Below are 22,048 nucleotides of genomic sequence, written 5' to 3' on the forward strand. Positions count from 1 at the left end.
AACTACTTAGGAATGCCAGAAATTGGAGCGACAGTCAAAGTTCATTATTTCAGTCGACATACAGCAGCCTCAGTGGGATAGTTTCACTTGGGAGGGAGAAACAGACACTTTTCCCAGCTCTTATTAAACTAGCCCACTTACACACACGCACACACACACACAAACACACACTCATACACAATTTCCTACTTCCCACAAACACAGTGGCTCAAATAAACAAAGGGATAAACAAGCTATGGGGAGCGTGCACTGTTACCCAGGAGCCAATGGGAAATAAACACAAGCAGTGTCTAATCTGGCTGCTTACAGTGAACAGTAAATAAACTGTCTTCCCCAAGGGCATTGTGGGACTGGACATGTCAACGGCTGCCCACGTGTAAGATTCAAACATGATGCATGACCCTCGGGAACAATGACATGCTCAAAGAAAACAGGGAAAGGCAAACAAGAAATGTGGCTATGGATCATTTCCCATATATCAATACTATGCAGGGTATAACTGTTCAAAAATCATATTTGAAGGCTAATATTCAAAATGTCCCATGAACGACAGAGAAAGAGTGAAATGAAAGACTGAGTGACTGATAGATAGATAGATAGATAGATAGATAGATAGATAGATAGATAGATAGATAGATAGATAGAGTTGTCTACAGCCATGTAGCATCTGGCTTAAACTTCTGACTTCCTCTAATCCCCCTCCAGTAGCCAGAGCACTGATGCAGCTCTACATTTTTCCCTCCTTTATAAATATTGCGGTCCATCGATCATTTCCCTTTACCAAACTCCGTCTGAAGCGCACCAAGGACAAGTGATTTCTGCCTCCAGCTTGATTTATTCATTTTCCTCGGAGCTCAGAACCCTGTAAAAGATCTAGGCTGGGTTTTGTGCATCAGGAGACCGACCCAAAACTATTTGTAGATTTGTAATCAGAGCGCCAGACTGGCCTGATTTATACCAGGCCTGTATTTTTAAAAGGATCCTCAATGTTTTCTCATCTGCGCTTGCGGGTTCAGAATGAACCTTAAACGCATAGCCCGTGTAGCTACACTTCCAAGATTTTGCAAAAACCAAAAAACAATATACTTCAGATCTTTCTCCACCTTAATGTCCTTTTTTCATCCTTGTCTGCTTTGTTCCCATTTTTAGACTATGGTTTTTCCATGCATAGGAGATTTATACCAGACATTTCTAACGGGTGATAACCAGTGGGTGTATTTTGCCTGCATTTTAATGATGTGGAGCACTCTGGGTTAAAAATTTCACTACCACAACTTAGAGCTTTAGACCATGGCAACAGACTCGCTATGGTTTAAAGGGGGTGAAATACTGCTCCGGCATTGCCAAGAAAGCTCTTTTATATTTGACTTTTTAAGTGACTGTTTTTTTGCCAACATCAATAATCAGTGTCACATTTTGAATGAAAACTCACTTCATGTATATTAATAGGTAATATTAATATAATAACAAGGTAATATTAAGGTAATAACAAGGCCCACACGGAATCTGCACATTTATGAGGGGAATTCTGTGGAATGGATTTAAATATGGTAAAATGGCTTAAACAGAGCTGAGAGCACCGAAATTTATGAATAATTATAAAAAAAAACAACAACAAACAAGGACATAAATGGCAAGATGGTGTAGAACTTTGAAAATGAACTTTTGTGGATCTGCAAAGCTTTCTTTAGAATTCTGTGAGCCCAGATTCAATTTGGAGCAACAATTCCACAATATTCATTACAAAACTATACAAAAAAACATTATGTCTGGTTTCTTTCTTTCTTTCTTTTCCTTTTTTCGTATATCATTATGTTAAAATTAATTGTTAAAATCTCATTTTTATACGTATGTCGAATTTGTAATCTAAATTTTTGGGTCAATAAAAAACCCCCCAGCAAAATCGCAGCTAAAACACATAATTATGAAGATACTTTCCAAAAACAAAAGTCATGGAAGAGTATTTCTTATGAAAACTCAGCTTGGCAAAAAAGGAACTAGTGGCAGTTAATCAAAAAATAAAAAGGAACGGCAGAGTAGAGCAACAAATTCAGCAAATAATATCTCATTATGATTAGCCTTCTTTTAGGGATTTTTACTTTTTAAAGTTCAGAAAAAGAGAGCAGGGTAATGGGATAAGTTGCAAGCTAGATTCAAACCTGCCTGGTCCATAAGAGCACTGGCATCAGAGCTCATGAATTACCCACTAGGCCACGGTTCTGACCTGATTTGTTTTACTCTATGTACCTTCTCTTCTCTATACAAATGACATTTTTTACATCTTTGCTGCCAATGTCTTCTCTTATGGATACCATTGTAAATCTACTTCATTTGGTTTCTCTCTGGGCTACACTTGACCCGAACCGACTCGGGCTAGTCTGTGTCAGGCACAGTATTTTACCCTCTCTGACGTAAGCTCTACCATTACATCTCAAAAGACCTCATTTTTATGACTTTGTTATTTATAAAGTGATCCTATCACTCTAGGCAATACAGACTTTTTTGTTTTTAGAGATAAATTCATAAAAGTGTAATTATGTCGAATTCACATTTAGACCACTGACCTCAATTTGTGTCACCACATGACCTGGAAATATGAAACTTATTGTATGGCAAAATATCATTGCAGCTGGCAGACTGCACTTCGTGCCATGTGGTATTGTAGTAAATGTCTTAAAAAGCAGATTTTGCCGGTGCCTGCTGTGTGTCTGAATGTCACGCTAGTACTGCGTTCAAAAGGGTATGTTACTCAGAAACCATGCAAATAACCACAAGTTGGAGATCTGAGAGGTCTGAGAGGTCACAGTGCATGTAGATTCGGCCAAAATAAATGCAGCTGCATTACAAAATGACTGGTGCATATATTTTTTGGTACTATGCATAGCTTCAATCACAAAATAAGCAACAAAACTAAGTTGCCTATACTGCTTTGCTTATTTTTTAGGTTGTGACCTAGAAAAACCTGCGTTGGTCAAAGTTCAGAATTAAACATTTCCTTAATTTAATTTCTTAATGTTTCCTTTCATTTTCCATTTTTAAGCTAAAAGCTAAAAGCTTAAACAATTTGAGGTTTGTATATGTTATATATTAATATACAAAACAGTCATATTAAAAGTTAATAATATTTTTAAATGTATTTTTTTTATTCAGTTTTGGTGAACATTTTAAAAAACAAAAAACTGCACAGATCCTTACAGAACTTTTGAATGGTGTATTACTAAATACCGGATGGCTCACAGGAAAAAAAAAGTGGTATATGCTTACCTGAGAAACTGTCCTTGTCCATTGCAAGCAGGTCTCTGGCCTGATACAAATAACATCGCAAATGGTACAGGGTCCCATCTACAGAATCCAAAAAAACCCCAAAAACATCAGTATATTTTTTGTAATAATTTAAATCTGTCATTATTATAAATGAAAGTGAGAAAACTGGCATGTTTGACACACTATCAAAGAAGCAGGAGATGGTCGGGCGGTTGACACCAAAGGTTGTTGCAACTGACTTATCATCATTTTTTTCATCAGTAACGCTGCTCTGTTGACAAAAAAAAGAAAAAGAAAAACACTGTGAGACACATACTCCTTCAACCTAAACAGTAGAATCACACATTTGGAGATGGGAAAAGATGGGGCATTCATGTTGGATCAGATATCACAATATTCCAACCAAAAGGATAAACAGAGCATGTGTTAATGATGACTCTGCTGTCAGTTGTGGAAAGGGCAACTGTATATGCACCACAAACCACTGGCATGAAGTGATTACATGTCACGTCCCAAGACACTTGAATATCATTTTGACACATACAAAATTCTGACCTTCTCTGAATAAAATGTCTGATTATGTCTCTTAACCAGAGTGAAACTGCTATGTCATTTGTGGCTCACTATATTTACATAACCCAATACCCTTGTACTGTATGGTTTAGAAGAAAAAGGAAAAGAAAAACGCCCTCCAAAGTGCCCTCTGAAACAAGAACGGAATTTTAAATTAAATTCCAACGAGTAGCTGTGTAGTGCTACCAAACATCTCTATCTCACGTGTAGCAGTGGAAAGTCTGATTCATTCAGAATCAGTTTGATCTCACTTAATGTCATGTACAGCACTGCAGTTAAAGTTTAATTTATTCTAGTGAATCAACTAATCCTAAACACTCCCTCTCATACGTAGAGGTGGAAAAACTGAATTCCTTTTTTATTATTATTGAATCTTAAACTGCTCTTTGTCTCATATGTGAATCTAGTGAATCAATTAATTCTAAATTGTCCTCCTTCACATGTAGATTTGCCGATTCATTGTCATGAATTATTGGTCTTAAACTGCACTCTAAGTCTTATGTGCAGTATTGGAAAAGTCTACATTATATAAAGAAACACTTACTATATTAAGGAACACTCCTATTTATTAAAATATTTTTTTTACACATTTAATTTTTACAGTCTTTTTTAATTCATTCAGCCAATCTCTGGGTCTGGCAATAGCACTTTTGCTGTAGCTTAGCATATACCATTGAATTCGATTAGACCATTAGCATCTCACTCAAAAATGAAAAAAAGATTTTTCGTATTTAAAAGTTGTCTTTTCTATAGTTACATCATGTACTAAGACTGAAGGAAAATGAAAAGTTGAAGATTCATTTTTGAAAGAGATGGTAATGGTCTAATCGGATTCAATGATCTATACTAAGCTGCAAATAAAAGACAGACTGAATGGATTCGAAAATGGTAAAACTCAACTGTTTAACTTTAGGGAAGTTGGAAAATGAGCCTAATTTTAAAAATAGTGCAGTGTTCCTTAAGCAGCGAAAAGCATGATTCATTCAAGTCAATCGATCCGAAATAACTCTCTCATATGCCGCTTTGATAGGTCTGATTCATTCTAGCCCAATTCTATTTCAATCAGTTTTTCCCAAACTACTAGGTTAAAACACTCAACATCAAAATGAGCAAATGAAGTATTTCAAAGCTTATAATTGATGTGTCTGGGTAAGAGTTTTCAGGTTCACCTTTGCAAGGCACTGGGGCCTTTTACTTGGATTCAGACCCTCGTCAACTCACAGTTCTCAAACCAGCCAAGCCTACACGACATCTCGCGCCAAACTGCCTGGAATAGATCCGTAACAATGGACCCAACGGACCAGACTATGAGTAAAAGAATAAGCATACTAACTAGGCTTTATGCATACACCGTCTTTCACACTCACTGTTCCATCTCTGTCTCCCTGTAAATGATATCCCATGATGCCCTTATTTTACCAGGCTGATTCCACTTTGCTTGCCCAGTCTCTCTCAGCACCTCCGATTCGTCCAAGCTCAAAGCCCTCCACACCCATTCTCGCCTTTGCCTTGTCTAAATTGCATCTCACCCTCTTTTGATTCTCTCTGACCACTTTCCTTTTCTTCCATTACTGTCTCTCTTTTTAAATCTCAACCCAATTCCAGCTCCACATCACTCAAATAGTCAACCCTCATTACCAGCGAACACTCCAAGGAAAAGATGGCCGCTGGCCCCGTCTTTTCTAATGGCTCCATACGACATCTCCAGCGACGGCGCCGGAAGGAGTCTGTCTTCCTCTGCTTAAGGTGAAACTTCCAGCCGAATAAAGAGGCATATTCCCAGCCCTCACGCTCCGACTCGTCCGGACGCTGCTGTAGAAGAGTGAGCACACACAGAAAAAGACAAATGTATATAATTGAACTCGATTTTATTAAAGTATTCTTTTCATTGTGCCTGTTCTGTATGATCCTAAGCAGCAGTGCACAGTGCAATAAAAAGGAAAAAGGACAAATAGCAGACATCAGGATCTTTAGGGTAGTGAGGAAAGGATTAGTGAGGAATTAGAGTTATCTAATAGAGGAGAAAGGTGGGAGGTACGACTAGACAAATGTTTTAAAATCTGTGCTTGAAGAGTGCCACCATGAGGACAACTGATTTAACCTAAAAACTCTAAAAATGATATGGACGCTTTAAATGATACTGTATGATACTGCATTTAATTAAATATGTATGTGGTCAAGCTTTTTTTTTTTTTAAGTACACTTTCCAAGCAAAACCAAAATTTCAATATCACCAACAAAGTTATTAAAAGCTATTGAATTATAAAATGATGGTGGATAGATGCATGAAATTAGGACAAAACTGCTTATATTTTTACATTTGTACATTCATGCAAAGTTATATTTTAATAAGTATATTAAAAGTAATTGCATTACTTTGTTAGAAAATGTCTAGCATCATTTGTTTGCAGATTGGTTTAATAATGATTTCATTGCATAAACAATGCACACTACTGTTTAAAGGTTTAAAGTTTTGTTTTTATTGTTTTATTTATTTATATATATATATATATATATATATATATATATATATATATATATATAGACCAGTAATAATAAAGACATTCAAATCTCAACAAGAAGTATTTCTTTAGCAATACATTAACATTAGAATGATTTCTGAAAGATCATGTGACTTTTGCCATCACAGGAATAAATTACATTTTAAAATATATTTTTTTAAAAAAGAACATTTTATTTTAAATTGTAATGATATTAATTTGTAATAATATTTTACAATATTACTGTTTTATTAAAAGTATTTGAAAATCTTACTAGCCCCAAATTTTTGGTAGTATGTTAATATATTTTTATCCCTTATTCATCTTAATTTTTATGTCAATAATATAATCTAAACCATCTTTTGTACCCAAACCACTCTCTCACAAACTTTTTCCTCTTGGTTCTTTACTCACTTTTTAGTAGTCCTACTTGTTTCTTAAACAGAAATAAATATAAACCCACTAAACCTGCAGTAAATTTGTGTTTAAATAGTTAAAGACATTTTATGTAAGAATGAATTTAAAACTAAATTACTTCCGCACATGTTTCATGAATGTCAAATATGTCAATGTTCTTCAGTCTAACAAAATTATTATTATCCAAAACAGTGAACTAAAAAAATGTATTTTTAGATGTTTATTAACAAAGTGTGCTAATTGGATAAAGACTTTTCTCAGGATGAAACAAAAACTCTTTATCTCTCTCTCTTTGTTACACACCCTCACACAGATGATGAACATTAAGCATATTTACGGCAGAACTTTATAGTTGGACCCAGGTTTCCCTGCCAAGTGGATTAGAGGTGTGGGATTGATTTCAGATTATTCTCAGATGGCATGATTAATTAGGTGTCCTCTCGAGCTCCATCTGCCTCTCACCAGATGCGTTCAGGGACGGGGAAGACCTCCTGAGACTACACAGAGCTGTTTATGTCACGCCACCCTGAGCTTTACCAGAATCCCCCACAACTCAAAGAGAAAACGAAGCCAATATTCTTCTTTTGTTTATCCCTCTTAATATAAAACTTTGTTATTTCCCTGACTGAAAACAAACACTTGTTTAATGACTGATGATGTACTTTTCTGAGCGCCTCCATTTTCTGCATATCTCTGCGGCGGAGTCGGATCCAACGTCTCCGGCGGTTGGTGTGGTACATTTTCTCGGATGGAACCCAGGACTTTGGCCGGCGATCAGGGGGGAGGGTTATTCCATATTCCCACCCTACAGGTAGAAGAGGATTTATTGTAAATGCGCAATATATTCAACAGTGGTGTATGTGTGTGAAGGGAAGACATCTCAAAGTTTCCATACCTTGATCATCCACTGCACGCTTCAGGTCCTCGCTCCACTCAATATCCTCCCACACCCAGCCAGGGGGACACTCGATCTCATCTTTAGGCACGGCTTTTTCTCCATTCTGCCCCCCGGTGGACACATAAAGAACAAAAAGTCAGTTCCTTCCAATTGATTTTAACGTAGAACACATCAGTCTGCTTTTTAAAGTGTTTTTTAAAAACTCTTTGACTGACTACTCCTCTGCTGCTCATGAATAACACTAGGAACGGACGGTACAGTGTTGTTAAGATACAACCACACACTGACCACATCTGTGTACCCCTCCGGCATGCCAATCCACTGTCCTCCTGGCAAACGCATCTGATTTTCAAACACCTCTTCCAAAAAGCTTATATGACCCGCATCAGTGTCATACAGCAATCTGGCCATCAAGGGCATAAACACAAATCCATGTTACGAAGATTCAAAGGGTGTGTAATGACACTGATTTCACTAATAATGACAAGACGGTACTCACGTTTTCTCTGGGCTGACATACCAGTCTCCCGCCCAGCTCCATCCTGGAGTGGGTTTGAAGCTCTCCTTTGGGAGTCTGATTCTGCCAGTCACGTCACTGAACTTGGGGTATGTCAATCCCGTCGTACCCCAGTTCCCCACCAGAGCCAATTTAGTCTGGTTTTCATACTGGCGATCAAAATAAAGTATATTATGCTCAACAAGACTGTAGTTATAGTAATATACCCATTTTCTGTTTTAAAATGTCATTTAGAATGCATCATAAATGCCACACAATACTTCAGAAATGATTCTAATATGCTGATTTGTTGCTTAAGAAATATTTCTTACTATTATCAATGTTGTAAATAGTTGTGGCGCTTAATATTTTATGAAACCCTTGATATCATGATTGTGTGAAAGGTATTTCAAGAAGAAGGTCCACAGGACAGAAGTGAAATAGGAGAAGAAACACACAAAAATGTATATATATATATATATATACACACAGTATATATAATATTTAATTAATTAACTTGCATTTAGGTAGTTGTCCACTCACCGTTTCTGCAAACACAGAGAGTTTGCCCTCTGCAAATTGGTTAAAGGATTTGACATCCGCAGTCAGTCCGAACCACACCTTGACCCTGAGCTGAGCTGGGATCTTACTATATCCCCCGTCTTCTTGCGGATACTGAGCACAAATTACATGCAGAGATAGAGAGATTTATCAGAGCCCCAATGTTTCCATTTATCATTTGTACTGCAGCATTAGTATGTGCTTTGCCCATGTTTACCTTCATGAAAACTGTCTGTAGTTGGCCACAATGCTTTCCACAGTAACCGTGGGAAAAGAGAACTTGATGCGCAGGGATTCTGTGGTAGGCCACTCGTCTGTCTCCCTGAAGCATCCAGATTACTATATCTGGCAGACTGTTCTGGGGCTGAAAGGTTTTTTTTTTTTTAAATTTATGGTGTTGCTATTTGAACCAGGTGTAAGTAGCACAGAATTATCAAAAAAAAAAAAAAACACACATTTGTAGGCCCTGTTTACACTGGTATAAATATACTGTTTTGCTGATCAAATTGTACCAAGAAGCAACCAAAAGATCATAGATGCTAATAAGAAAAAGACAAAAGACCACTGTCTACTAACACTGTCTAGTATTTCAGAGATTTTTTTTATATATTTAATTAAAATAGGCATGTGTATACATTGTACATAAAAGAATGATCAATGCGTGTACAATATAGTGCATTGAAGGATGCATTATAGTGACCTGTAAATGCAAAAAACCAAAAGTGTCAATTGCTATTTTGCTAAATATTCCTTTTTCGAATTGCCTGAAAAACCACCTCATGCAAACGTAAAAACCTTTTGTGAAACTGAGGCATATTTTAATCTGTGCAGTTTGAAGGGTAATGGAAACGCGCCTACTGTCATGGCAACTTGTGACTGGATTGACAAAACAGCATCTTTATACCAGTTGGAATCAGACATTAAGCACTTCAGACATCTGGCCATCACCTCCTCAGATAGTTGACGTAGTCTCTGGATCCAGTCCTCCGCCTGCTCCAGCACTGCACTCAGCTCAGTTTCTGGTCCGTGTTTGAGCGCCTGTGCCGCCTGCACTATCTGCTGCATGTTGATCTTGCGCAGATTCCTCAAAGCTTTATCCAGAGCAGTCACACAGGGCCATTTATCTAACTCGGGGAGCTCCTCACTACACACACACACACACACACACACAAGAGTGCTTTAGTTTGTAATGGCGAATGCCATACAGCTTCACGAAACACTAGAGCACATCTGCACCTGCAATCAGCAGTGACATCATCAAGCAGCTGGATGACCATCTGCTCCACTTCCTGTTCGTCATTGCTTGCTTTGAGCCTCAGCCGTACCTGCTCCAGGTTTGATTCCTATTATGAACAGTGAAAATCGATACAGTTATAACCGACTCTGCTTTGATATATTTTGATGTGTTGATTGGAGCCGTATCTTAGATGTTTCTGTTTCTCACCAATCGGTCAACTATGCTGAGCAGCATGTTTAGGGCCTCTATGCGAGGGCCGATATCCTCCCACTCTGAAGACAAGACCACCACAGGTTTCACATTCCCCCATGGCAGGTAATAGTAATGGCAGCCTAAATAACAGTGGAATTAAAAAAAAAAAACATGTAAAACAGTTGAAGTCGTGTATAATGCTTGACTGAATGTGACTCATTGGCTTACATGTGTTGAGATCCAAAATACCATCTAAAATAATAAAATAATTGTCATTTTGTGTAATATAAAGCTTTTTTCTAACTTACATAGGGCTATGCATTTTTCCATTTACTTGTATAGATACGCAATAAATTTCAATGGTCCTCTCTGATATTTTATTAAATATAAAGTAAAAACAATACAATATAATTACATTTTAAAATAAAAGCCTTACTTTAGACTTCAGTGTCACATGTTCCTTTAGAAAAAATTCTAATATATTTATTAGAACATCTATCATTATCAGTGTTTTGCTGCAGTTGTTTGTGGTAATAGTGATACATATTTCATGATTCATGACATACAGAATAGAAATGGCTAAAGAACAGCATTTATTTGAAATACAAACCCTGAGTAACATAGTACCAGTTCCGAACATATATAAGTATTTTCAATTTTATGCATTTTTGGTGAATAAGCTATTTTTCCAAAATTTAGTTAACATACCAACATACTAACTCTAAACCGCTGAAAAGTAGTATCATACATACTCATCAAAATTACCAAGTTAATAAGACAATGATATTTAGTATTTTATTATTATCTTAATATTAAAGTAGTAAAACAATATTATACATCTGTACTGACAACCTATGTTTCTGTTAAAAGAAGAAAAAGAGCCACAAAAATCCTCTTCAAAGTGAAATCAAAGTTTAGATGTTTTGCTTGGTATTAAAAAAGACACATGTAAAATATTAACCAAAATCTGAACATTTTAATGTATAAATCATGTGGTTTCTCACCATCAAACACGGCCCTGCTGAACTGGGTGGTGGAGGCCAAAGGCAGACAGGTGTTGTCAAACTTGTTGCCGTAGTTGCCAATACTGACTTCAAACTGAACTGCATCATCCACATCCTGAAGAAGCGTGGCTGAGTAGAATGCAGCAAACAGGGAGAACTTCCTCTTCCGCATGAATTTCTGTTTGACACAGTAAAACAGATGTCCTTCACTTGTATCGAGTGATCCATCCTGCGTCACATGATCCCATGTCTGGTGCCAAACCCGGCCGGAGTGACCGTGATCTCACCTCTACCACCAGCAGGTCATCAGGGTGTATGTCATCAGTCTTTTGCTCCACCTGATCAGAAAGCTTTGTAATGACCTCCAACAACAAACGTCCACGATAGGCCACACCCTCTCCCTGAGTCAAAAAAAATCAAACACATAGCAATTTCTAAAATTGTTACAAATATTAAGCATTAAACACAACCAATTACAAATGTGTATCATATGAACATATACATATATGTGTATACACAGAGAGAGTAAAACTCACCTTTCCAAAGTTTAATGCCTCATGTGGATCTGAGAAGGCTGTGAATTCTCGGGGGCTCCCATACATGTTGACATAGCAGGGGCCAAATGTCGGAAGAAAGCCTATACTGTCATCCACTAATTAAAATAACATGAATAACAGAAAGAATTAGACACACAGTGGTCACCTTCACCTTTAGGAGCAGTAAAATGCACGTACATTTATATGTATGACCATACTGCCATATTGCTTGTTGAGATAAATTCAGTGCCACGTATATTTCCATTTAGTCATAGAAGACAACTTCTCTAAAGGCCGGCCTAGGCTAAACCTGACATTGATCTACAGGAATGGTAGCACACAGATTTAAGATCAGAGAGACACACATACTAGTGCCGTGGAAGGTCCTGGGAAGAAACTCATCTGAGTGCATAGAGAAATAAAAATGTTGAGACACAATAAGGAGAGGACAAGTGAAAAATCGCTGATGCTATACAACCTTACTCATGCATTAATCACGTCTCCACCAGGCATAGAGTTAGCTTTGCACACCAAACTCAAACTCACAAAAGACCAGCTAAACCAATGCAATGCAACACTACAATTCTGTCAGCCAAGACACATAATAATAAACCTGAAATGTCATGCCTCCTTGGCAATAGAATGAGTGCTAACACTAAAAAAAGTACTTTTTCTTCCTTGCCTATAATTCAGATTAGGACACACAAGCCAATTTTACACAACATTCCCCAAAAAGCAGTGTTAAATTCATTCCATAGTTTCAATTCACACCAGTTCATTACCAATTATTTCAAATGAGCAAGCAAAAACGATTAGTTTCACACTGGACTAATGCAACATTTACCAACAGCGTAAACTTAAAAATATTCACCAATTTACTTTACCTATACTAAGTAAACAGGCAGAAACTACAAACTAATTACTTAAAAGTTGTTCCATTTCTCAATGAGTATGGCAATCATTGTAGCACAAACACAGCTTTTTGATATGTCAAGTTCATAACTAATATATACATTTTGAGCACTAATCTTAAAACTCTCTTCTTCTTTTTTTAACAAATACACATTTTTATAGTTATGCTTTAAAATATTTTATCATGGAGAACCTAGGTAAAAAAAAAATGTAAAATTCATATCCATTAAATTTACTGGAAAAGCCATTAAAAATCATCGTTTAAAAAATTATGAACACCAAAGAACATCTGTCTCTTAAAACTTTTGGAGTCCTGAAATGTACTGTTGTGAATAGTGGATGACAGGTTAAGAACCACTGGCATAGAGAGCAAAAAAAGCTGTAGAGTAAAAAATAACAATGACCTAAGAAGCCCCTTAATAATGCCATGTAACAGCAACATTAAACCAATGATTTGCATGCAACAAAGAACAGCTTACCTTCAATTTCTCCTCCAGGAGCTGAGATTTTGGAAATACATAAGTGTGTAGTGCCAATGACATCATTATGGCTAGCTCGATCCCTGAGAGAAATCAATTAGGAAGGCATATAAGATAAGTTTTTGTCAGAAATCAAGCAATCTATATTAACATATGGTGGCTAATTTAGAATTTTAACTGACCAATCTAAAATGCGTATCCTCATCTTTTCACACATGGATGGGAACTGAAGTGAAAAACAGACTGTTAATAATCAAGGACTTTGTTATGTAGTTTTGTGAGGTGAGTGTATGTCCTTTACCCTGATAGGTAGAGTGAGGCTCTGGTTCCACTGAGGGTTGGCATTTTTCTCCAGAATCTTACTACTGATCTAGAGGTATAATAAATACAACATCATTACCTTTTCCGCTTGCAGTATGAATACCTCATGATTAAATGAATTACGAAATCAGAAGTACAGTTTTTCCTGCAAAGTTGATCTCCACGAACGGATCCACCAGGTTCTTTCGATTAGTCTCAAAACCCAGAAACTGTTTGACGCCATCCATAAGAGCATCATCCACTGTCCGAGAAGAAAAGCAGATTAACGGAGGAAGCAGAAACACACAAATCTATGCACAGACGTGTTGGATGCTCACTCTGAGGCAGGTCTTCTGCCCTGTAGACTCTGAGACTAAACGTGGCTCCTGTTAAGGTGAGACCAGCTGGTCTCAACAGGTTCCCCTCTATATCCTCCTTTTCCTCCAGACCCTCTTTCTTATCCATCTGTCACACAGCATTGGTGTTTTCAAAAGAATGAGAGAAATCTATACAATAAGGTTGGATTCATTAACGTGCTGAATCATGTTCGATCCACCTCTCACTTACCGGAGGTTCATCACCTGCAGCCAGCACAAACATGCTGACCTTCAAATAACCTCTGGCCCCTGCAGAAAGATCATCAGGGTCTGCCAGCAATAACCATTTCCTGAGAATAGCATGTCCTGTTCAGAGAAATACAAAAAAAGAATGTTTAATATAAATATAGCTTCAATTTTAAAGGCAACAAGCTTAATTGGATTTCAGTCAGACTCGAGGTTCAAAACAGCGTCCAAGTCCAGAGGTTTGTTTGTTCTGAGACACAATCAAATTAATATCACATTATGACTATGTGGTACTTACGGTGTTCATTATACACCATGCCAACATCCAGCTGAAAGACAAAACAATGAAACTAAATTAGCACTATTATTATCAAATAACGGACATATGTGCCTTGGAAATGAGAGATCAGAGGGGAAAAACACGCCTGTAACCACTGAAGAAAATAAAAATAAGAAATCCTGGAAATGAGAAGAAACCACCAAAAGAGGACAATGATTAAGAGGAAAGAAAAATAATAAATAAGAGCAAATGTACCTTGAATTCTCCAATGACAGAGTCTTTCCGTAGTGACTTGGAGTCAAATACCTTGGAAAGGAAATAGAGAAGATAACTTAAGGTTTGTGTTAAATGAAAACAATGGCATCAGCTACATTAATTAGGATAGTAACATAACTTACGGTTATAAATATAGGCTCATCAAAAAGATCTGAAGGTTTCTCATAGAAGTTTAGAAAGAAAGTCTGAAAGTAAAGAATTGCATATACTGAGCATTGTATGAATTAGCATAATTTTTATTCCCCCAGTAACAAACCAGTGAAAAAAATTGTTACCTCATCAAAAAATGGATTATTGCCCTTCTTGATGCGCGTTCTCTTTGTCTGTCCTCCAACTGTGACCTTGACAACTGGTTTAATGTTGACTCCAGGGAGCTGCCTTCCCTCAATGATGCGCAGCCGTACCTAATATTAACATGCTCTGAATTAATGCTTCTAAAAATGCAATCGCTGACAATGGCATTATCAAACTTTAAATTAAAGCACTTTTTAAACTTTTCTTTGTCCATAACCTCTACTGCCATCTATATAAACATTACTATTAGTGTTTTTATTATTTTCATACCTAATATAAATTATTAAGGCCATGTCATCTCCATGTTGGAATCTGCCTAATTCTGCAAGTCTCTACCAAACGACAAATTAATTTATTCCACGAGTCTGAACAGATGCACAGCCTTTAGAATCAATAATAAAGGATTAAGGAAGCATTTTCTCCTACATTATAATGGTATTTTTTTTCAGTTTAACTGTTGTTTTGTTAATTGGATTTTATTATTTATTTTTTTAATTCAGTATTATGGACAACCAATGGTCTAAATATGCTATTCTTGGAGTTAGTCTAGAAAACAATGTTCAGATGTTTGTTTTATTAACACACAGAGCATATTGTCTTGCCTAGAGAAAATAAACGAGTTTTACTTTTACTTTTACACCTACTTTGTATTGCCACAAGGTGGCGCTATTTTAAAGCAGAAGCACTGAATGAAAATGAATGTAGATTTAAACTGAGTGGACAGGGTTTGTCATTTAATACAGATAAATATAATTATAGAGTCTATTCTGCACGGATCAATAAGAAACCACTATTAATCAAGCCATTTTTGTTGTAGCATAAAAACAACACAAAAAAGTGAGGAAAGTGAGTGAGGAAATAAGGTGGCATTTATTGTGACAAAGTAAATTCATTCACACACATACAGAGATACACACACACACACACACACACACACACACACACACACATACCTGGAGGTCCTGAGTTTTATCAGACAGAGGATTTTTGTTGCTGTTGCGTTTCTTTTTCTTAAGGCCATGGTTAAAGTTTGGTGGGGTCTTTTTGGGTGGTGCTGTAGGGGCCCCGATGTCCTGACCCTGAGGCCCCGGCACAGGTTCGGGCTCCTCCACCACCTCCATCATCAGCATGCTCTCAGTGTCCTCCTCGCCCATAGTGTCCAATGAGAAAACTACATATACACAAGTTAAAAACAAATAGCACGTCACGCCGATGCATTTGACAAATATTAGTGTCATCAAATTTACGCAACCTTTCAGTAAATGCGTGTATGAATGGGAGTTATATTCTTTGTCAGCAGACTGACCTGTAACTGTGTCCAGCTCCACTGGCGTGTGCTGGGCCTCTGGCTGCGGTGGAGGCTGAAAGATGGGAGTCATGCCTGGAGGAGGGATGTAGGACACCTGCAGGGTTACTGTGGCCTGAAAGAGAGAACACAGATTGAAGATGTGAAATCATGCAACAACAATGTAAAAAATGCAGCAAAAATCTATTTTCAGTGGGAAAAAAAAACCAAAACAGCATATTAGAATGATTTCTGAAGGATCCTGTAACACTGAAGACTGATGGCTGCTGAAGATTCAGCCTTGCCACTAATTCAATTCAATTCAAGTTTACGATTATAGTGCTTTTCACAAAGCAAATCGTTGCAGAGCAGCGGGTTTCTACATCACTTTTAGTAGTAGCTTATCCGTTTACTGTATTTACTGTCTGAAAATATTACGCACCTAATCATGCTTTTTCTTTCTGTTGCAAGTCTATCCCACCTTTTCCCTTCTTTGTTCATTATTTTGAGAGTTTTGCAATTGCTTAATGTGAAATTGGTTAAAAAAAAAAATTTACTATCAAAGTGCTATCAGAGTGAAGAGCTTTTTTGGGAAGGGTGGGAAAGAAAAGTTGCATGCCGGAGTTGTTTTTGAGATTAGACCGGCGTCAGGGTGATACCTTATAATGTACTTTCCTGAAATTATTTCCGGAATCAGCTATTTCAAGAGCACACGGATGCAAAGGAGCTAAGAAAACCAGCTCCACCTTTCCCTCTCCTTCTTTACGCTCTCCATCACCCAACGCCAACCTACACGCATACATACCCACACACAATGCCAGGAAGTGGCACTCTGTTGAGTAAGACCGAGTCTGGTAGTATTTCTTCAAAATGTTTTTCTTATATTACATGTGGGACAAGGATGACGTGAATTTATGTTGGAAAATATTCTTTTCAGTACAGACAGGGGAAGTACAGACTGTAGTATGATTGTCGACGTGAAGGGCCAGGCTTTATGTTGTTTAATCAGTGAGTGTGAAAGAAAATCGGTCAGTGAAAAACAGATAAAACGCACCCCTGTGCTGTTTCTTTTGGTGTCCACCAGGGACACGGTGAAAGTAGCAGCTAGGTTGGGAGAGTTGAGTACGTCTCGAAGAGCGACCCGACACTCCCCCAGAAACCTGTAAAGATACACAAATGGCTCTTTAACAACCGTCTTGCTATTTAAAAATGAGGATTAATGCCAAGAAATAAAAATACACACAGACATATGGTTACTAAGCTAAACAATTGTGACACATCACTATGCATCTGACCCTGAATGACAGATTTGTCTGGCCAGCTTTTCTGAAAACTGCTCTTCTTCTGTTTAATTCTTAGGCTAAGATAAGGTTTGAAAGGAAAGAGGAAACATGGCAAACCGCCCTTGCTCATATCACCCACTTCCTTCCTTTTCTTTCCCTCCTTTCCTATTTCAGTACTTTATTCCTTTATTATGGTGATAATATTTTATACATTATTTAAATGTATTATGGTAATATGGCATTGACTATGTTCATCTCTATTATTCATTTGATGGGTTTTTTTCGACTAGTAAATAGACAAAACACAACTGATAAGTGTATGCAATGTTTTGGCATAAAGATTTTTGGTTCTGATGTAAACATTTTGTTTTAGTCCATTAAAACGTTTAATACAGAAATTATTTTTTGTTCTAAGTTTCAAAGGAATCAATAGCAACAGCATAATCAATAGAAACCATAACGTACTGTTCATGGTTTGGCGATCAAATCAGTACTCTTACTAACAAAGATGCTTTAAATGGATCAAGAGTGATAGTGAACACATTTATAATGTGACAAAAGATTTCTATTTAAAATAAATGCTGTTCTGAAGAATGTTCTTTTAAGCAGATAAACCCCGAAAAAATAGCACAATTTCCAACAACATATAAGGCATATTAAACTGTTTTCAACATTCATTATAACAAGAACTCATTCTTAATCATCAAATTAGTATTTTATAATGATTTCTGAACGATCATTTGACACTGAAGACTTTAACAGCTGCTTAAAATTCAGAATAATAACATAGGAATAAATCAAATTTCTAATTACACTAAAATAGATTATTTTATTTTAAATAAAACAATTTATCAATTAAATGCAGCCCTGCTGAGCATAGCATTTAAAAAGAATCTTACCAATCCCAAACTGTATGAATTTTAATGGCTTAAAAATAAAAAATGTAAACGTGTCAGAGTTGGATGCTGTACTAAAGCAATTTAATATAATGATATTTATGTAATAAAGGATTATTCTAATTCACTATTTAAACTTAAAAACATAATTTAAATTAAGTTGACATTCACTACTGTTAGGTAAACAACTGACTATTTAGTAGGTTCTATATATGTTCTTTAATTTAATGGAGGTTAGGTAAAGTGAAAGGCCAGTCAGGAACAACTTTTATGAGAATATGGGAACACACAGCAAATTAAGTGGATGTTTACCACATTCTGCACTAATGCCCCTAGTCATTTAAACAATGGTGCATTCCATAAATTCTACAGCTCTCCCAACTGAATTTGTTGGGAGAGCAATTGTTTCATGTCGACAGAGGAGTTGCTTTCGCATAATACTCCGAGGGACACATACACTCTTGTGAACAGAAAGAGAAACAAAGAAGTTAGAAGTGAAAAATGAAAGTGAGAAATGAGAGTACAAAAAAGAGAAAAAGGTCCTACCTATTTCTGCCCATTTTCTCATGGTCCTTGACCACAACATGAAGCTCTGCTCCAGAATCTAAAGGAACACCCTTCAAGTCCCACTCAAAACCCTGGAAGAAAGAAAAGAGAATGTAACAGAATAATGTATTGGCAAAATTTCATCATTTAATCATAGTAACAGTAGTGTTTAATTAATATGTGTGAGATAGATGCAATTAACCAACCTCGTTCCAGACAGGATTAACATTATTTTTGATGACTTTGGTCTTCTTTTTTGTCCCTACAAAAAGAGAAAGAATACAGTTAGTGTGTTTGTGTGAGTTTTCCATGAGATACACACTATACGCTATTATTAGAAATGAACAAATTCATTCAGCATGAATTTATTAAATTGTTCAGTGCTCTTAGGCCTAGTAGTGGCAGTGTTATGCTTCGAAACATTATTTACTTTATTACTCTATAAAGCAACACCTAAATGCATTCCTGCATTCCTGATATTCAAAAGCAGATCTAGATGCAAGGTTGTAGGCAATAAAAAAAAGAATATTTATTATCATCAAATATTGAAGATTTACTATATTTTCAAACCTCATTGTTCAAACTTGGAAAAATGAAAAGAAAAATAGAACATCATCACAACAGGGCATGCAAGGACAGTGTGCCGTAGTATTCTACAGTGGCCGGCCTCCAATAAATTCATGATGAAAATGTTTTCAGTGAGAGGAAGATGGACAATGGGTACAAACTTCCACCTGACAAATACGGCTGAAAGATTTCCACAGGGACAAAGATTAGGCTTGACATTGAACCTGTGCTTGTGAAGGACAATTTACAGCTGATCTAATGAGCAGACATACATTTTTCACAGTTTTTAGACCTTGCGCTACAAACAGCAGTCACATGCGCATCCAAGTTAGCTACCGATAGCATGGTGCATCCATTCAAATCACCACAGGTCTATCACGCTCTTACGTGTTTCAGGAAAAAGCTCTGTTTATCTTCCTGTTTTGGTTGTAGATGTCAAGAGGTGTGAATAAAGCCAGAACAAGCTCCCACATACGGGCCTACACTCAGCGACATTGTGGGAAAACCCTCTTTGCCTGCCTGAAATAGACCTGGAGCCTGAAAACCTTTGCACAAGCCAAAAGAGGACAACAAAAGATGGAGGATAAAGACAAACACTGGCATGCCATGACATCCTCCACCAGAATGTGACGGAAACTGGCTGGAATGTTCTTAACCATGACCCTCAAAGCCATTTATTTAGGGTGCATTTCAAAACATATCAGATCATAGTGGATGGGTGGATACAACAATGAGGAATAGCCAGGAAACCGTAGCTTTGATAAGTACGAGTTAAAAATAACTAGTCTAAATGCATTCAGCATTTACGGTTTTCTCTGTCAGTGCCTTTCAGTTAAAAAAACTTGCCTTCTGCACATAGTCAGTCAAATTCTCATGCTGTATCTATCTCTCTTGCAACGTCTGCATGTATTATTGCTTACTCAGAGCTCAAACTAAGGACTCTGGCAGTTGGACCGGGAGGATAATTTGCTTCTGTGATGTCTATAAATGGAGATGGTATTTGATACCGTGCCTGAGGAAAAAACACTTACTGCAGCTAATTTTATGTCTTCCACTCTCATCCCCTCTCCTTAACATTCATATACAAAGGAAGACACATAAAAACACAAGAAAACACAAGATCCCTCTGATTAGAAAATACTTTATATTAGGTGGCCTTAACCTCTATGTACTTACATCAAAAAATACGTACAGTGTATTGTGCTCTTATTGCTTTGCAAAACACTTTTGCCTTTATCAAGGTGCGATATGGGTAAGGATAGGGACAGGTTTGGGGGTATGAGTAGGTTTAACTGTGTAATGTTAAATGCAATTACAGAAAATAGTTACAGACGTATTCACATACAGGCATTTTTAAAAATATAAGTTCAATGTAAAGACATCAAATGATTATTTTAAATGTAAGTACATAGTAGTTAAGGCCACCTAATATAAAATGGGACCAATGGAAGCTGTCTCAAACTAAAACCCAAAACGCATATCTAACGATTTGTGAGAACTAAATGGAAAAACAAATAAGAAAAATTGTTGACCTCCAGATGTGTTACAATCACAAGGTCGAACGCAGCGACCTACTCTTTGTTCAGCATAGAATAAAGGCCAGAACACCTGATTTTCCTTCAATTGTTTGATCTAATTGTTTATAGAGTGGATAGAGTGACTCAGTATATGTTTGTGTCAGAATGAGAGGAAGCCTTTTCATCACATGACAGAGTTGGAAAAAGAGTGTCCCTCAGTAATGATACACTGCACTGAGGAAATTCACAACTGTTTTATGTCAAGATATGACATAACATGCACAGATAAGAGGGTTTATGGAATCTTTCCAACGTAATGTGAATAAATGGTATAAAAGTAACAAGAGAAAGACTAAACTGATGAACAACCAAAAGAACAAATCAGTTCGGGAATTAGAAAGGTGCCTTGCCTGTATTTTAACTGAAAAGCTCTATGTATATATGAAAAATTATGTGATACAAAAAGTATCCAATTAAAACGTCTATTTCCCAAAGCGGTTTGCCAGGATAATGATTACTAGTGATCGGCTTAAATAACACAAGACAGGAACTGCATTGTTTCTCTGAGCATCCTGCAAAATGAAGTCACTCTCAAAACAAACTATATCCTTATTAACATAATATTTAAAACTTAAAAATAATTATACGTTAATAATATGTGATAATTTGAACAATCGTATAGGATGATTAAAGGAAGAATAGTATTTTGTTGCCATGGAAACTCAGCATGCAAAAACACATCAAGCCATCAATCCCACATGCTCACAAACACATGTTCCTGTACATCCCTGCACTGGAACAGGAAACAATGAACAATGAGAGGAACTGCCACTCAGTTTGCGGGGTAGTCTAAAACTAGCGTCCGTCACATTCATTCATTCAATGCAAGAACTAATCAAAATAATTAGTCAAGCTCAAACCTATCCAAAGAAACTAGATTATGTAGCATATGTATGTGATGATATGATCACTCTGCTATTAGCTGTAATGATCCACAGAAATCTGCTACTTCGTCCAGTCAAAAATTTCCCTCTAAATCAAAAGTGAAATTACAGAAAATACTGTTAGTAAACAAATTTTACTAACAATTTTACTTTAGTAAAAAAGTGCAAAATCCGCATTAGTCTACCCAGCCGTCTCAATGACTGAAGTCTGCATCTGATTCTACTTT

The 22,048-nt window shown here is 36.7% G+C and overlaps 1 protein-coding gene across 13 annotated transcripts in view; it reads right to left on the bottom strand.

Annotated features, from left to right (window-relative positions):
- dysf (dysferlin, limb girdle muscular dystrophy 2B (autosomal recessive)) overlaps positions 1-22,048 on the bottom strand; it is a 61,759-nt gene that overhangs the window by 36,846 nt on the left and 2,865 nt on the right. For 8 of the 13 annotated variants that reach the window (XM_043244010.1, XM_043244002.1, XM_043244007.1 and 5 more), the window contains exons 2-32: positions 19,000-19,055; positions 18,794-18,885; positions 17,123-17,228; positions 16,090-16,204; positions 15,737-15,954; positions 14,765-14,893; positions 14,612-14,674; positions 14,469-14,519; positions 14,232-14,262; positions 13,938-14,053; positions 13,709-13,835; positions 13,529-13,632; positions 13,372-13,440; positions 13,253-13,296; positions 13,071-13,153; positions 12,049-12,081; positions 11,680-11,795; positions 11,431-11,544; positions 11,144-11,321; positions 10,155-10,279; positions 9,947-10,053; positions 9,659-9,854; positions 8,928-9,074; positions 8,693-8,824; positions 8,153-8,319; positions 7,942-8,056; positions 7,651-7,756; positions 7,418-7,560; positions 5,476-5,649; positions 3,448-3,535; positions 3,265-3,342 (exon numbers count right to left, since the gene is read on the bottom strand). In XM_043244010.1, coding sequence (XP_043099945.1) covers positions 3,265-3,342; positions 3,448-3,535; positions 5,476-5,649; positions 7,418-7,560; positions 7,651-7,756; positions 7,942-8,056; positions 8,153-8,319; positions 8,693-8,824; positions 8,928-9,074; positions 9,659-9,854; positions 9,947-10,053; positions 10,155-10,279; positions 11,144-11,321; positions 11,431-11,544; positions 11,680-11,795; positions 12,049-12,081; positions 13,071-13,153; positions 13,253-13,296; positions 13,372-13,440; positions 13,529-13,632; positions 13,709-13,835; positions 13,938-14,053; positions 14,232-14,262; positions 14,469-14,519; positions 14,612-14,674; positions 14,765-14,893; positions 15,737-15,954; positions 16,090-16,204; positions 17,123-17,228; positions 18,794-18,885; positions 19,000-19,055 — 3,423 coding nt within the window. The remainder of the gene's footprint in view (positions 1-3,264; positions 3,343-3,447; positions 3,536-5,475; positions 5,650-7,417; positions 7,561-7,650; positions 7,757-7,941; positions 8,057-8,152; positions 8,320-8,692; positions 8,825-8,927; positions 9,075-9,658; positions 9,855-9,946; positions 10,054-10,154; positions 10,280-11,143; positions 11,322-11,430; positions 11,545-11,679; positions 11,796-12,048; positions 12,082-13,070; positions 13,154-13,252; positions 13,297-13,371; positions 13,441-13,528; positions 13,633-13,708; positions 13,836-13,937; positions 14,054-14,231; positions 14,263-14,468; positions 14,520-14,611; positions 14,675-14,764; positions 14,894-15,736; positions 15,955-16,089; positions 16,205-17,122; positions 17,229-18,793; positions 18,886-18,999; positions 19,056-22,048) is intronic. The other 5 variants (XM_043244014.1, XM_043244013.1, XM_043244012.1 and 2 more) reach the window with 1 other exon arrangement.

Source organism: Puntigrus tetrazona, chromosome 7 (genome assembly GCF_018831695.1).
Source record: "Puntigrus tetrazona isolate hp1 chromosome 7, ASM1883169v1, whole genome shotgun sequence".
NCBI lineage: Eukaryota > Metazoa > Chordata > Actinopteri > Cypriniformes > Cyprinidae > Puntigrus > Puntigrus tetrazona.